Raw genomic sequence first — 16,780 nt, 5'->3', positions numbered from 1 at the left:
CAGGGTGTTACAGGAACGCCTCATACGTGCCATTTAGCCAAAACAAGGTTGTGGCTTCCTGGTGACAAGCGGAGTACCCTGGTAGAAGTTGCCCTGAGTCCGTACCCCGAGAACATCCTTGGATTTGATGTTTTAGCTGGCAAACGGTGGCATCTCCCTAACGGTACCCTGTGGTGCTTTGGCTCCTATGGAGTAGGAGCAAAAGGGACTGAAACCGCTCGGGTAGGCACTCTCCAAATTGCTCCACCCTTACCCAAATCGAGTATCACATGTGTTGCACAGTATTCCCTACCAGCAGCAGCCAGACAAGGCATCACTGAGGTGATTGCAGACCTGGAAAAGAGACAAATCATTACCAGGACACACTCACCCTATAACTCACCAGTGTGGCCAGTGCGTAAACCTGATGGACGATGGAGACTCACCATTGACTACAGGAGGCTCAATAGCAACACGCCCCCTCTCACTGCTGCAGTCCCAAGCCTGACATCCATTGTGACAGCAATCCAAGCTGTGTCACATACTTGGATGGCTTCACTGGACATTGAGGACATGTACTTTATGATCCCTCTACTTGAGGAGGATAAACCACAGTTCGCTTTCACATGGCAAGGTTCCCAATACACCTTCAATCGTCTTCCCCAGTGGTACAAGCACTCAGGAACCATTGCACACAATTCCTTAGCAGCACTGTTAGACACCATTGAAGTCCCAAAAGATGTAAGTGTCTACCAGTACACAGATGACATCTTTGTCGGGGGAAATGACGAAGGTAAGGTGGGTTCAGTAGCTGCAGCGATCTGGGACCTTTTGACCAAAAATGGGTTACAGGTTCCACAAGCTAAATGTCAAGGCTCGAGCCAAGAAATTAAATTTCTTGGATCCTGGTGGGTAGCAGGAGCAATATCAGTGCCAGAGGATGCTCTTGAGGCTATTGAAAAGGGCCAACTTCCCAATAACAAAAGGGAGCTTCAGCGGCTCTTGGGTACCTTGGGTTACTGGAGAAAACATATTCCAGGTTTCTCAGTAATTGCTCGTCCCCTCTATGACCTGCTTAAAAAGAGCAGAGTCTGGGACTGGACCCCAAGGCATACTGAAAGCCTAAAGGTTTTGAAGGACGAATTAAAGGCTTACCAGAAATTGGGCCCTTTGCACCCACATGACCCCTTAAGGGCAGAATGGGGCTTCTCTGAACATGCTTCCTACTGTGGGATTTTTCAAAGGGGACCTAAAGGCCCGAACAGAGCCCTTTTATTCTCTTCAACAGCATTCAAAGATGCTGAAAGGAGATACTCTGAATGGGAGAAGGGACTCCTGTCTCTGACCCGAGCTGTCAAAGAGGCAGAGAAGCTGCGCACTACGCAGGATATCGTAGTGCAAGGTCCATTCTCTCTGCTCAAAGCAATCCTCAATGGAACCCCACCACCAGAAGGAATTGCTCAGAAGGCTACCGTAAGAAAATGGTATGCCTATCTGGAAGGGATGGCTCAGCTTATGCCTCTAAGAGAAGGGCCCACAAAAGTATCCAAATTGCAGCAGCCCATCAACCCACATACTATCCCACTGTGCCAGCCCTACAAGCCATCTCCTATTCAGGTAGCACCTGAATTGACTGCCGATGCCAATACTGAGGGAGTGTGGTTCACAGATGCATCTGCCCAAAGGGTAGAATCACAGTGGCATTACAAGGCCGCAGCACTGGAGATTGGCACAGACAGGACTGTCATTGAAGAGGGCGAAGGCAGTGCCCAAGTGGGAGAACTGCGTGCCCTTATGCTAGCTGTGGAAAATGGTGCAGAGACCATATACACTGATTCATATGCTGCTTTCAAAGGTGCCACAGAATGGATTTGCCAGTGGGAAGCAAACCAGTGGATAGTTGGCAACACCCCAGTTTGGAGGGCAACCGACTGGCAAAGACTACTAGAGATAAGTCGAGCCAGGACCATCAAAGTAGGATGGGTAAAGGGACACTGCAGGAAGCAAACCCCTGCTGCTACTTGGAATCAACAAGTAGATCACTTAGCAAAAATCAGTGTAGTTGATTGTGAGGAAAAGGAGTGGGAGCGATTGGCTGAGTGGCTACATATTAAAAGAGGTCACTCAGGTAAGTCAGACCTTTACTACGAATGCAGATCCAGGGGGTGGCCAGTTTCTTTGACCACATGCGAAACCATTGTTTCAGCCTGCCCTCAGTGCCAGATCAGATTAAAAGCTAACCATCCCGGTCTGGCTCCAGCCCAGCATATCAAGAAAGACAAAGTGCTATGGAGCACATGGCAGATTGATTATGTTGGTCCCCTCCGACCCTCACACGGGAAAAAATACATACTGGTAGGGGTAGAAGTGGTTTCAGGCTTAGTCATGGCCACTGCTACTAGCACTGCTTCAGGAGCTCAAACCATTGAAACTCTAAAGGATTGGTTCAGCATTCTGCCTATGCCTGAACATATTCAGAGTGATAATGGTTCACATTTCACCTCAACCTCAGTCCAAGACTGGGCCCGAGGGGAAGGAGTCAAATGGACATTTCATACTCCATATTATCCCCAGGCAAATGGCATAGTGGAGAGGGCAAATGGCCTCATTAAGAAACATGCAAATGTTTCAAGGAGTAATTGGGATAAACGCCTGCCTTCTGCAGTTTTCATTGTAAACAACCGATGGGGGAATTATGGCAGCCCCAAAGTCAAGGCATTTTGCCCTGCTGACCCAGTTAGGGATGTCAGCCACATGCCAGGGGAGGCAAAGGATGAACACCCACATTCCGTAACACAGATGCAGGTGGGCCAACCAGTGTTAGTGAAACTGCCTTCTGTCGGGATTGTACCCATGACACTGGCTAAGCCCAGGGGTCTATACGCTTGGGAGGCTACTGACATCAATGGAAAAACTCATCGCATAAGTGCTCGGTGGGTCGTTCCAAATTACTAACTGTCAAGCCCGGCTTTAAACACCGTGGCCAGTTTTGTTTCTCCACAGAATGACAACGGTTCCAGTGGACAGATTATCCTGGAAAGGAAGACCTGTCTCGGGAGTAACAGGGATCCACCACCGGTCAGGGGGTGGAGACTAGAAAACACTAAGGTCACCGATACTGACCTTAGACTTAAGGAGTTCTATACTGTGTTGTAGCATGCTTTGTTTAGAGTACAGTTGTACACTTCTGAGATATGTGTATATATATATATATATGCATGATGTTCTTGTGATGTTTCTATATAATGTTTAATTCATCTTTGGTAGAGTTTAATTATAGAGTAATATTTGCCCACATATACCATATACTTGCCCATAAGGAGGGGGTGGAATGTAGTGAAGGATGCTTATGATCAGGATTGTGCCCCAAACATTTGGGTAGGATATATTTCTGTATGTGTTAACCCTCCTTTGTCCCCCCCTCCTTTCTGGAGGCAGCAGGGGGGATCCTGGCGCCACTGAGTTCAGGTAAACAGCCTACCTGGGCGTGGTCTCACCCCTGCAGTACTAGAGGCAGGCTATATATTTGTTTCCCCGAGTATAGCATATACTCAGGCCATATTTGGTAGCTGGTAGTTCATTGGTTAATGTTTGCGTTGGCAACAGATGCTTATTGGGCCAGTATTCACTGGGGCAAATGGTAAATAGGGGTCGTTTGGCAAATGAGCCCCCCCCCCCACCTCGGTGTTGGAGCCTGTGTGTGCGTGCGTGCCAGCCAGTGCTTTGGGAGGCCTCGTGGTCCTTTTGCCACCGTCACCCAGCTGTGTGCGGTACCGTGGACAGCATGCCGTGGGATCAACTGCTGCGTGATCCATCGTAGGAGAAAACCTGGTAGACCGTGTGAACCAGCGTTTCTGACCTGCCACTGCCCCCCTCCGAGCGAGGAACCTTTGTATCCTGGGAGAGAACAGCAGAGCCACGCGGTGCAGCCACGCGGCCGGCGCCATTTCCTGTCTCCTTATTACGGCACATCCGTGCCACGTTGTCTGGATTATAAACATTATTGAGGAAAGACTCCACGAAGTTCTCAGCTTGTGAGTAAGCCAAGCCCTTCTTTACAGAGCTTCAGTTAGGATAGCGTTTACATTGCTCCGGGTGGAGGGTTGCCGGTCACTGACCAAGCCCTCCCCCACCACTCTCTGACTCAGTTTAGATTATAAGTACTGTGAATCATTTTGATTTAAATGCCCATACATAACATTCTGTAAAGATAGTTCCACTAACCAAATATTGATACCTGTGAAGGGTGACTGTAAATACCCCGTTACAACGTTTGTACATATATATAAATAAACTTATATTTTCATTGATGGATCTGCCGTGCATTTCTGAGGGCATATCCACTACAGGCACAGTAAAAGCAAATCTCTTACAATCATCAGGGTGTAACTTAATAGTGAAGAAACAGTCCTTTAAGTCCACAACCAAGAGATGCCAATCCTTTGGAATCATAGCAGGAGAGGGTAAGCCTGGTTGTAAGGCTCCCATATCTTCCATCTGAGCATTGACTTCCCTTAAATCATGTAACAAGTGATATTTGCCTGACTTCTTTGGAATAACAAAAATAGGTGTATTCCATGGACTTGTTGATGGTCTTATATGTCCTGCAGCCAACTGCTCATTTACCAGGATGTGAGCTTGTTGCAGTCTTTCTTTTGAAAGCGGCCATTGCTCGACCCATTTAGGTTGATTATCATGCCACTGTAATTTTATGGGGAAAGACTGCCTTCCAATGGCCGCAATTAAAAATGTTTTTCTGAGGTTAAGACCACACCCAATTGCTGCATCACATCCCGGCCCACCAAAGCATTGATTCCATTAGGCAATGGCATAACTGTAACTGTAATTAAATCCTGTTTTCCTTCAATCTTCACTACAATTTTGTGACTACTCTGCATTACTGCTTGCGCTCCTCCAACACCTTCTACTTCTCCTATTGCTGGTTCTAAAGGCCAGTGTCCCGGCCAGTGTGCATTACTCATGATTGTGATGTCAGCACCAGTATCTAGCAGGCAAATTAATTTCACGTGCTGAGACCCGTACCAAAATTCAACACCAGCGACTGGTCGTCTTCCCATTGGTATAGTTAAGAGAGCCAGTCCCGCTGTGGATCCAAAGCCTTTGTCACCTCGTACAGGCTGATCGCATGCCATTTCTGCAACTAAATTTGGAATTGGTACCAATTTAGCTGCACGGCTACCTTGCTGTATAAAAATTGGAGGATACATAGTCCACATCACAACACAAATAACACCACTGTAATCCGCATCAATTACCCCGGCAATACCATTACCCCTTTAACGCCCATAGATGATCGACCCATTAACAATGCTCCTACAGGCTGACCATTGATGTATATAGGCCCCTTTACATTTGTTTCCACTTTAATGGGCCGATTATCTATTAAGGTAACATCTACTGCTGTTGCCACGTCCAAGCCGATGCTCCCTCTGGTTGTGGGTTGTAAGGCTGAGGTGTCGTTTTCATTTCTGCGTCCTGCTGGTAATAGACTGGAGCTGCCACTTGTGTCCCGGCGCGGCGGCTCTTTGCGCTGCTCCGGCCGTTTCCCGAACTTTGACATGCATTGGTGGAATGAGAATTACTTTTACAATTATCACACCATACAAATTTCACTCTACATTGTGATCGGATATGCCCTTCTTTACCACACTTATAACATCGTATCTTCCTTTGAAAAACATCCCCTTGTTGCCCCCTCGTATTAGCCTTTAAAGGAGCTAAGGCTGCCAATATTTGGGTTTGTGACTCCGCAGCCTCTTCCAATTTCAGTGATCGTTCAGCCAATTTGTGCATAGTATCTATGAGAAAAGCCTGTGGACCAGAAGGTATGTTAGCTGCTCTTTCCAGCATCTCCTCAATTGTGGCCCCCTGTGGTAAATTTGCCAATACTGATTTTGTTTTTGTATTAGCTCCTTCAAAAGCTACATTTTTTAACATATAACCCTTTAAATAGTCAGGAACATCCAAATTATTCATTGCCTCACATACACGATCTACAAATTCTGCAAACGACTCTTCTGGCTTTTGTCTTAAAGACATATAGTGAGGCCTTTTAGGGTCTGCTTGTACTCTTTTTAATGCCTTTTGGGCACACTCCATTGATTCCTGAAAGACCGCAGGACCACTTCGAACTTGTCGTTCAACACCAAACCATTGTCCTGTTCCCATTAATTGTTGCGCTGTGACTCCAGCCAGAGGATCCCCCTGCTGCCGTTGTGTATTCTCTAAGAGCTGACAAAACTTACCCCAAAACTTATCAAACATGATCATTTGAGAAGGAGTCAAAATCATTCTCATCAGTGTCTTAATGTCCTCTGGAACCAACAAATGATTACCCCAGATATACTGCAGCATTTGTCGGTCAGGCTCGCTATGTAGCCTGCTTTCAGAGACCGTTGCTCTCAATTGCTGCAAAATCTTCCAGTCCAAAACCTGATAGTGTCCTTGATTATTAGTAAGATCATACGTTACAGGAAAACACAGTACTTCAGACAACTCAGCAGCCACATCATAACATCCATTTTTCACAGCCTCCTGTGCAATCGCTTTCCAGTTAATTCGCACAACCGCTCCCGAGCTAGGTTTCTTCTCTCTTTTACCCCCAAACAGTTTTACCTAACAGATTCTTTTCTCTAACAACAGGAACTCTATCACCTTCCACTTTCCGTAGCAGATCTGAATGTGCAGGTCCAGCTCGATTCACTGAACCTCTACTATTTACCAGCCAGGTTGCTTGTGCTAAATGTTTTTCCCAGTTTTTCAAAGATCCACCCCCCATGGCTTTAAGAGTGGTCTTCAACAAACCATTGTAGCATTCAATCTTCCCTGCAGCTGGTGCATAGTAGGGAATATGGAAAATCCACTCAATACTGTGCTCTTTTGCCCAGTTCATTACAAGGTTGTTCTTGAAATGAGTTCCGTTGTCTGACTCAATCCTCTCTGGAGTTCCATGTCTCCACAGGATTTGTCTCTCCAGACCAAGAATGGTGTTGCATGCAGTTGCATGTGGAACTGGATAAGTTTCCAACCACCCAGTGTTTGCCTCTACCATAGTAAGCACGTACTGCTTACCAGAACGAGAACGTGGTAGAGTGATGTAGTCAATCTGCCAAGCTTCTCCATACTTGTACTTGGACCACCTGTCACCATACCACAAGGACTTAATTTGCTTTGCCTGCTTAATAGCAGCACAAATGTCACAGTCATGGATGATTTGTGTGATAGCATCCATGGAAATGTCTATGGATCTGTCACGAGCCCATTGGTATGTTGCATCTCTGCCTTGATGTCCTGGCGAATCGTGAGCCCACCGAGCTAAGAATATCTCACCTCGGTGTTTCCAGTCGAGATCAAGATTAGAGTCCATGTCTACTTGAGAAACTCTTGCAGCTAGATCTGCCTGATGGTTGTGTTGCTGTTCCTCAGTAGCTTTGCTCTTAGGAATGTGAGCATCGATGTGTCTCACTTTCACTGGAATTCTCACGATTCGATCAGCAATGTCCTGCCACAGTTGAGCTGCCTGTGGCTCAGTTGGTAGGGCATGGAACTATGAGTGTTGAGGTCATGGGTTCGAATCCTGCAGCTGTCATACAGAACCTGGATTTTATACATAAACCATAAATAAATTTTCTGCATTAGATATTTACCCATTTGATCCAGAATTAATCCTAAACAATATTTGTAGATCAGAACTGAACATATTGAAAATACTAGACGTTCTAAAATCCAAAACACCTTCATGTTTGCTTCTCCGAGTCAAGCAAGCAATAAATCAAGCTAATTATCCCCAAGCCCCACGTTGGGCACCAAAAAGAAATGTTGTGGGTTGAGAGAGAAGGCCTAGATTTCTCTCCCTCACAAAGAGGAAAAAAAAACCCAGCTAACTCAGCCAGAGAAGCAAAGGAAATGCTATATTTTACAAGCAAATGTGGAAAAGCAGGTTAGATATACAATATATACAGTATTTACAATATATATACATGTTGAGGGTTGGAAGGGAAGGCCAGGCCTTCTCCCCCCCCCCCCCCCCCCCCGTAAAGTGGAGGGAAAAAAATTGAAAGGAAAAAAAACCAAAAAACACAGCTGGATTAGCAAAGGGATTGTGTGCTGTATTTACAAAGCAGTTTAGGGAATGCAGGTTTATATACAGAATTTACAATATTTACAATATATACACAGAAATATACAGCAAAGAGATTTCCTTCCCCCGTCTGGAGGGAGGGTTTCCCCCTGTACCCCCTTGTCTCCCCTTTTTCCCCAAAGAGGGTTAGAAAGAGAGAAAAAGGAGCAGTTGTTAATTAGAAGCAGTTATATGTGTTAGTGGAGGCCTTATCTGTTCCAAGGTCAGCCTGGCTGAAAGCCCAGAAGCCGCAAGGAGAAAGTGCAAGACCGAGACTAATCTCACTGGGAATCAAAGTTGCTTTCCATCAATCCACCAATGAAATTAGTTTAGACCTGTCTTGTTTATAAAACATTCGGCCATGGTGTCCCTTTGTTAAAGGCACCACCTCAAACAGTCACAATACAGAAATATACAGCAAAGTAAAAAAACCAAGAATACAGGAACAAAATTCCCTCCTCCGGACAGAGGAGGGTTCCCCCCCTGTAGCCCCTTCTCTCCCCCTACCTCCCTTTTTTCCCAAAAAGGGCTAGAGAGAAAGAAAAGGTAATTAATAAGGATGAAATTTTGGTTAGGCTTTAAAAGCACATGCAGTATTAGTGATCAGTGCTTATCTGGTGTCCAAGGTCGTTCTGGCTAGGAGCCCAGAAGCAGACAAACTGGAAGGGAGAAGGAAAGGAGCGAACTGAGAAAAAATTCCAGCTAAACTCAAAACTTAAAGTTGCATTCTACCAATCTACCAATGAAATTCGTTTAGACCTGTCTTTTGTTTACAAAACATTCAGCCAGAATATCCCAGCACTGTCCCTTTCTTAAAGGCACAGCCTCAAACAGCCACAATCTTACAGTAACTAATAGATTAATATTCTCTGTTATTTGAATTTGCAGTTATCCTGTATTATTTGCAACTAAAAAGCTTCCCACAAACAAGTGCTCTGTGGAGCTAAGGTTATAGGTTTTGCAAAAGTTTGGGTTTTTTTCTCCGTTGTTTCCTTCATTCAACTTCAAGTTCTACAGCAAAATAAAGATATATAAAAGAAAAAAGATGGAAAGTATATTTCTTTACTAGCTCTTTAGTTGAAAGTGGACATCTGTTTGCCTGCCCTATGCTTCTTTTGAAAGGGAATAGAGAAGAGGAAAATGTCTGTTGCCTGACTGCAAATCATGTACCTACGTGGCAAGTTCATTGTATGCTCTTGATGTATATTAGCTATATGTTTTTATTTGTTTAAACTATCAGCTGTAGTTAAGGGTGTTGTACATCAGCTTCCAGCATAAATGAAATTTCTGAGGCGTGTCAGATGTCGTTAGTACTATTGTTGCCTTTATTTTGCTAGTGACTACTACTACTGAAATTGCCAACCACAGGAAAAATGTCTATATTGTAATTTTCCCATCTAATATTTGGGTTTGTGAGTTTGAACTATTGTTACTTCCTTTCTCTCTGCCAAAAAAAGAAAAACATAACCAAAGAATTGAGGCAAAAGAACACTTTATGGTGATGCATGTTAAATATCTCTATCTGGATGTGTATTGTAATTTGAGAGTCATTTCAAGGTACTGTTTGGTTTTCATCAGCTATCAAAACTGTTTTTAAAATATTTTAGAGTAGTTTCCCTTTGACAAATTCAGACTCTTTTTGTTTCCTTGTTTTAAAGAAGCATTTGCGCACAATGAAAGTTCCTGGCAAACAGATCTCTGCCTTGTCTTGGGAAGGAAGTGGACTGAAAATTGCACTAGCTGTTGATTCTTACATATATTTTGCAAACATTCGTCCAGACTACAAGGTATGTAGTAACCTGGCACCTAACTGTATTAATAAATTTCCTGTTACTTACTAGCTTTCTGAATGGATGAATGGATTGAAAAAGAAGCTCTCTCTAATATGTAAATTGGTGCTTAGCTGAAGATTACTGCTTGATCAGCACTACTGCTGGGATGCTTTTGTTAATATTAACAGACTTGGGCATGGTTCTAAATTTCATAGTAGTTGAGGCTGTCATGTAGGTAAGACTTCAGGGTTTTCACTGCTTTTTTGATCAAACTGAGTGAGCTAAGTGATACAGTGAGAATTGTTTGAGCCTTACCTCTAGTGTCAGTTCTTTTGGTGGTGAAATATTGTTTTGAACCAGGAGAGATGGCTAGAAATCATGCAACCTGATTAGATGTATTGCTTATTTATATTTCAGTTCCTAAAACACTTTCTACAAGTATGCATCCAGTGAATTTTGAAGAATGTTTGAATTTTGTCTGCCATTTATCTGTTTCTTTTTCAGAGAGTTAGAATAAACCTTTAGAATAAACATTTATTAGAATAAACCAAACCAGGTTGGAAGAGACCTTCAAGATCATCGTGTCCAACCCATCAACCAATCCAACCCACCCAAACAGCTAACCCATGGCACCAAGCACCCCATCAAGTCTCCTCCTGAACACCTCCAATGATGGTGTCTCCACCACCTCCCCGGGCAGCCCATTCCAATGGGCAATCACTCTCTCTGTATAGAACTTCTTCCTAACATCCAACCTGAACCTCCCCTGGCGCAGCCTGAGACTGTGTCCTCTTGTTCTGGTACTGGGTGCCTGGGAGAAGAGACCATCATCCGCCTGTCTACAACCTCCCTTCAGGTAGTTGTAGAGAGTGATAAGGTCACCCCTGAGTCTCCTCTTCTCCAGGCTGAGCAACCCCAGCTCCCTCAGCCTCTCCTCATAGGGCTTGTGTTCCAAACCCCTCACCAACTTTGTTGCTCTTCTCTGGACTCGTTCCAGCAAGTCAACATCCTTCCTAAACTGAGGGGCCCAGAACTGGACACAGTACTCGAGGTGCGACCTAACCAGTGCAGTGTACAGGGGCAGAATGACCTCCCTGCTCCTGCTGGCCACACTGTTCTTAATGCAGGCCAGGATGCCATTGGCCCTCTTGGCTGCCTGGGCACACTGCAGGCTCATGTTCAGCCTACCATCGACCAGTACCCCCAGGTCCCTCTCTGCCTGGCTGCTCTCTAGCCGCTCTGACCCCAGCCTGTAGCACTGCATGGGGTTGTTGTGGCCAATGTGCAGAACCCGGCACTTGGATGTGTTAAATCTCATGCCGTTGGATTCTGCCCATCTGTCCAGCCTGTCGAGGTCACTCTGCAGAGCCTCTCTACCCTCCAGCAGATCAACTCTTGCCCCCAGCTTGGTGTCGTCAGCAAATTTACTGATGATGGACTCAATGCCCTCATCCAGATCATCAATAAAGATGTTAAAGAGCACAGGGCCCAGCACTGATCCTTGGGGCACACCACTAGTGACTGGCTGCCAGCTGGATGTAGTCATAGAACAAACATTTTCATGTCAATAACCATAATTGCAATGAGTATTTCTGTGTACCTGCTGAACAAGAAACAAAGGGAAGTGAGATCTTGTCACATTTTGAGGTTGATCCTCCAGCCCTGATTGTGCTAGGTTATTGTGTGATTGGAAGGCTTCCTTTGCCAGCTCAATATTATGCAAATAACTTACTGTTAGAGCTGTGTTCACATAGTTTAAATAAATCGGTTAATCACTTAACAAGAATATTGAGTACTGATTATGTATGTGAAATAAAGACTTTCTTTGACAGCTGTGAACAGATTGTTATTGAAATCTTACAACTTCTAATACGTTTTATCAAAACTTTCTCTTGGCAGTGGGGTTACTGCTCCAATACGGTTGTTTATGCGTATACCCGACCCAACCGTCCAGAATACTGTGTAGTCTTTTGGGACACAAAAAACAATGAGAAGTATGTGAAATATGTCAAGAGCTTGATTTCCATAACAACTTAAGGAGACTTCTGTGTGTTAGCAACTAAAGCAGATGAAAATCAACCTCAGGTAAAGTCTTCCTTTTAATTTTCACTTGAAAACTGTTACACATGTTAGTTCTTTACAGTTAGAGTAAGATAAATGTAAAATTCTCAATCTGCCTTGGAGTGAGCCATGAAGTTGTCATTTGGCAGAATGGCACTTGAGTGGGCTGTTTAAAAACAAAGAACCCCAAGAAACAACAAAGTAGTAGCAATAATGTGCAGAATTGATTAACTGCCTTTATTTTAACTCCTTGTAGCCATCGGTAATTTCATTAAAACTGCAGCCTTCCAAATTAATATTTCTTTAGAAATATTTCAAATGATTCTCCAAAGACAAGCTAGAAGCAGGAGATCATGAGAATGGTAACAAATACTTCCATCAGCCAGAAGTGGGAAAAATGGCAATTTTCTAGGTGATATAAATTACATTACTACAAATGGCTTCATTTGATTGTTTATTTTATTTTAAATGTAGTGACAAATTATAAATGTATCTTTTAGCTAATGTATGTTTAGTTTAGTGTGATGTTAACTGTCACAGTTTTTCTTACTGTGTTCACTTCTGAATTACCTTCTGTATCACTTGTATGTTGCTTACAAAGGAGGAGCATGAGATGGAGTCATTTGGTGCAATGGTAAAAAATATGCTTTAGTGCTGCTTTGCTTGACTGTGCAAGAAATGGTGTACTGTCTTATGGATTGAAAATGTGGTATACATGGCAAATAACATTTGCCTGAAATAGAGTGCAATAAAGTGAGATTTTTCTGGGTTGTATTTTTTATAGGAGAAAACAAACAGTACAGGAGCCTAATGTAACTTTACTGAGCATAAATAAGAGATCTAATTTTAGCATCTGAAAATTACAGATAATCATCTTCCAATCCTTTCAAAAGGATTGGCAGCCAGTATAATAATTATTAACACTGTGAGGGGTCAGCTTTTAGGAGATTAAATGAACAAGCTTGTCCCTTTGGGTAGCAGTTCCCTAGAGATGCCTTCTAAAAGAAAGATTTGTTTTGCAAGAGATTTCAGTCACTAGAATTGTGATTTCAAGATGGCAAAATGTGTAGCAGTTAGCTGATGGGACAAAAAAGACTAATTTCAGCAGGAACTGTTTGAAGGTGCGTGTGAATGTGAATGTCAATGAGTTACAAATGTTGATACCCATACAACTTAACTGTTGATACCCATAGCAAGGCTTGAGCTTTCTGCTTTGATCAAATCAGACAATGCAAATTCCCTGCTCCTGGCACTAGCCACAGCCGGAGGAGCAAAGGAATGCTGTATTTACAAGCAGTATTAGAGAATGTAGGATATATATACACAATTTACAGTATTTACAATATATACACAGAAATATACAGCAAAGTAATACAGGAACGAAATTCCCCCCCCCTTCTGGAGGAGGGTTCCCCCCCTGTACCCCCTTCTCTCCCCTTTTTCCCCAAAGAGGGTTAGAAAGAGAGGAAAGGAGCAGTTGTTAATTAAAAGCAGTTATAAATTAGAACAAAATGTTAGTAGGTTTGTAGGCCTCACGCTTATCAGTCCAAGGTCAGTCTGGCAGAGAGCCTAGAAGCGAAAAGCTGCGAAAGGGAGGGGAGAGTGAACTGAGGAAAGTCTCAGTTGGACTCAAAGCTTAAAGTTGCACTCTACCAATCCACCAATGAAATTCATTTAGACCTGTCCTTTGTTTATAAAACATTCAGCCGTGGTGTCCCTTTCTTAAAGGCACAGCCTCAAACGGTCACACCTGTGTAGATCATGCAGCTTCTGTCTTGGATACTGTTACTCCATCAACCCTTTTTAAGTCCCTGACACTACTAACTTAGAGCCTCAGAAGTAAGTAAAAAGTGCATGAAAGACAAATTAAGAGTGCATATTGGGATAGTTTACCAAAGAACAATTAATATAAACATAATGGAAACAAACAGTGAGTAACTTAAAAGGCCAGGTGTGCTTTCCTGCAGAGGTGGAGGTGAAATGTAGTTTTTGGAAAACAGGAATTTGAGAATGCTGGCGGAAAGTTTAACTCATGAACAAAGAAACAATACTATTTTTGAGAGGTGTTTATTGGTGGCAGAACCTGCAGAATAAATTGTTTAATAAAAAGAAATGCTTATTCAGGTCTTTTTCTTTGAAAGAATTATGTTTATATAGTAGCCAAAAACCTAAATTCTTCCACTCTCCTGTGATTCATAAACTTTCAATCTGTTGGTGTAAAGTGGTAAACTATACAGCTACAGTAGTCTGATACCACAGTTACATTAATTGTTCAGGAGATGAAAAAGCTATGAAGAACTAAATATTTTTAATTTCCTGGAAAGCTAGAATAACAAATGCTAGGTGAATCAAGTTTTGGCAGCCCTGAAATTTTAAGACTTTACAGTAGAAGTCACTACTTAATTTCCACACTTCTCATTCAGTACATTCTTACTTCCCTGTGCAGTCATCATAAATATATTAAATCCTTGATTTAGGTCTTGAAAAATAATTACATCGGTAATGACAGTGTGACCGTTTGAGGCTGTCCCTTTAAGAAAGGGAATATTGTGGTCGGATGTTTGTAAACGAAAGACGGCTCTAAACTAATTTCATTGGTAGATTGGGAGGAAGCACCTTTTGAACTGGGAGTACAGCAGAGAATCCTGGGCATTCCTGCACTTTTCCTCAATCTTGCTTTTCTCCCTTTGCAGCTCGCAGCTTCTGGGTTTTCGGCCAGGCTTGACCTTGAAACTGATAAACTGAAAGGCCTGTATTAACCGCTTTCCAATTAACACATAACTGCTTTTAATTAATTTTCTCTTTTCTCTCTTTCTAACCCACTCTGGGGAAAGGGGGAGAGAAGGGGGAGCAGAGGTGGGAAACTCCCCGCTCAGCAGAGGAGGGAACTCTCATTTCTGTGTGACTTTGTTGTATATTTCTGTATATATTGTAAATACTGTAAATTCTGTATATATTTCCCTGCGTTTCCCCAAACTGCTTTGTAAATATACAGCACCCACTGCTTTGCTAATTCAGATGTGAGTTTTTTTTCTTTCCCTTCAATTTTCTTCCCTCTACTCACAGTGGGGGGGGAAGGGCCTGGCCTTTCCCCCAACCCAACGACATTCTTTTTCTTGGCTTGCCCAACGTGGGGCGCCAAAATGTAATGGGTTGGGGCAAACCCCCTCCCCACCACGTGCAGAAATAATGACTCAGACAAACAGATTGCAAAAGTGATGGAAAGTTTAAATAGAGAACGGTGAGTGCGTGCAGAGACTTAGAAACACAGTGACAAAAAGAACCCCAAAACAGACCCAGAGAGATCCCATCCCCACCTGAGGGTGCACCCAAACCCCCCAGGGCTCCTCCTTCCCCCCCCCCCCCCCCGCTAGGCTAGTCTCAGCTGGCCAGATCTGAGACTGCGCATCTCCCTGAGGCCTTGGGCCTAGCCAGGCCCATGGCCGGGAGATCGCTCCCCCAGTTACCAGGTGGCGGAGAAGAAGGAAAGAGGAAGTGCCAGACCCCGCCGTAAAATTTATAGTGGTGCAAGGGATCATGGTAGAAATACATAATTTCCTGTGTCCACCCACTGGGCTGGACTTCTGGACACAGGAAACACCCCTGAAGCAGAGGGCACCCAGCCCAAACTACGACAGACAGTGAAACATTAGCATCTATTTGCATCTTCCTGAGTTTAACAGACCAGTCTGAGGTATGTGTTACAGTATCACAGTATAACTAAGGTTGGAAGAGACCTCGAGGATCATTGAGTCCAACCTACAAACACAGACCCCATGACTAGACCATGGCACCAAGTGCCACGTCCGATCTCCTCTTGAATGCCTCCAGGGATGGTGTCGACGGTTGAGGGGAAGGCCTCAGCCTTCTCCCCCCCCACAAAGTGAAGGGAAAAAAAAATGAAAGAAAACCACAGCCGGATAAGCAAAGGAATGTGCTATATTCACAAGCAGTTTAGGAAATGCAGGTTATATACACAATTTACAGTATTTACAATATATACACAGAAATATGCAGCAAAGTAACACAGGAATGAAACTCCCCTCCCCCTAATTGGAGGAGGGTTTTCCCCCCTGTACCCCCTTCTCTCGCCCTCTTCCCCAGAGGGGGTTAGAAAGAGAGAAAAGGAACAATTGTTAATTAAAAGCAGTTATACATTAGAGCAAAAATGTTAGAAAGTTTTTTTGCAGACCTCACGCTTCATCAGTCCAAGGTCAGTCTGGCAGAAAGCCCAGAAGCTGCTAGCTGCGAAAGGAGGGGGAAAAAGTGCCAGACTGCCCGAAGGCTCCGCTGGACTCAGAGTTCAAAGCTGCAATCTACCAATCCACCAATGAAAATAGTTTAGACCTGTCTTTTGTTTATAAAACATTCAGTCACAGTGTCCCTTTCTTAAAGGTGTAGCCTCAAATGGTCACAGATGGTGACTCCACCACCTCCCTGGGCAGCCCATTCCAATGACGAATGACTCGCTCGGTGAAGAACTTTCTCCTCACCTCGAGTCTAAACCTCCCCTGGCGCAGCTTGAGACTGTGTCCCCTTGTTCTGGTGCTGGTTGCCTGGGAGAAGAGACCGACCCCCTCCCGGCTACAACCACCTTTCAAGTAGTTGTAGAGGGCAATGAGGTCACCCCTGAGCCTTCTCTTCTCCAGGCTAAACAATCCCAGCTCCCTCAGCCTCTCCTCATAGGCCTTGTGCTCAAGGCCTCTCACCAGCCTTGTTGCCCTTCTCTGGACATGTTCAAGTGTCTTGATGTCCTTCTTAAACTGAGGGGCCCAGAACTGGACACAGTACTCAAGGTGTGGCCTAACCAATGCCCAGTACAGGAGCT

The 16,780-nt window shown here is 44.0% G+C and overlaps 1 protein-coding gene across 1 annotated transcript in view; it reads left to right on the top strand.

Moving 5' to 3' along the window:
- Positions 1–9,283: 9,283 nt before the first annotated feature.
- WDR35 (WD repeat domain 35) overlaps positions 9,284–16,780 on the top strand; it is a 71,006-nt gene continuing 63,509 nt past the window's right edge. Inside the window, 4 exon segments of the mRNA XM_068161297.1 lie at positions 9,284–9,307; positions 9,778–9,906; positions 11,791–11,976; positions 12,554–12,586. Coding sequence (XP_068017398.1) covers positions 9,284–9,307; positions 9,778–9,906; positions 11,791–11,976; positions 12,554–12,586 — 372 coding nt within the window.

Source organism: Melanerpes formicivorus, unplaced genomic scaffold (assembly GCF_026170545.1).
Source record: "Melanerpes formicivorus ecotype bairdi unplaced genomic scaffold, bMelFor1.0.p_v2 SCAF_57, whole genome shotgun sequence".
NCBI classification, from domain to species: domain Eukaryota; kingdom Metazoa; phylum Chordata; class Aves; order Piciformes; family Picidae; genus Melanerpes; species Melanerpes formicivorus.
The sequence above is the reverse complement of the archived record's forward strand: the minus strand, read 5'-3'. Positions and strand labels throughout refer to the sequence as shown.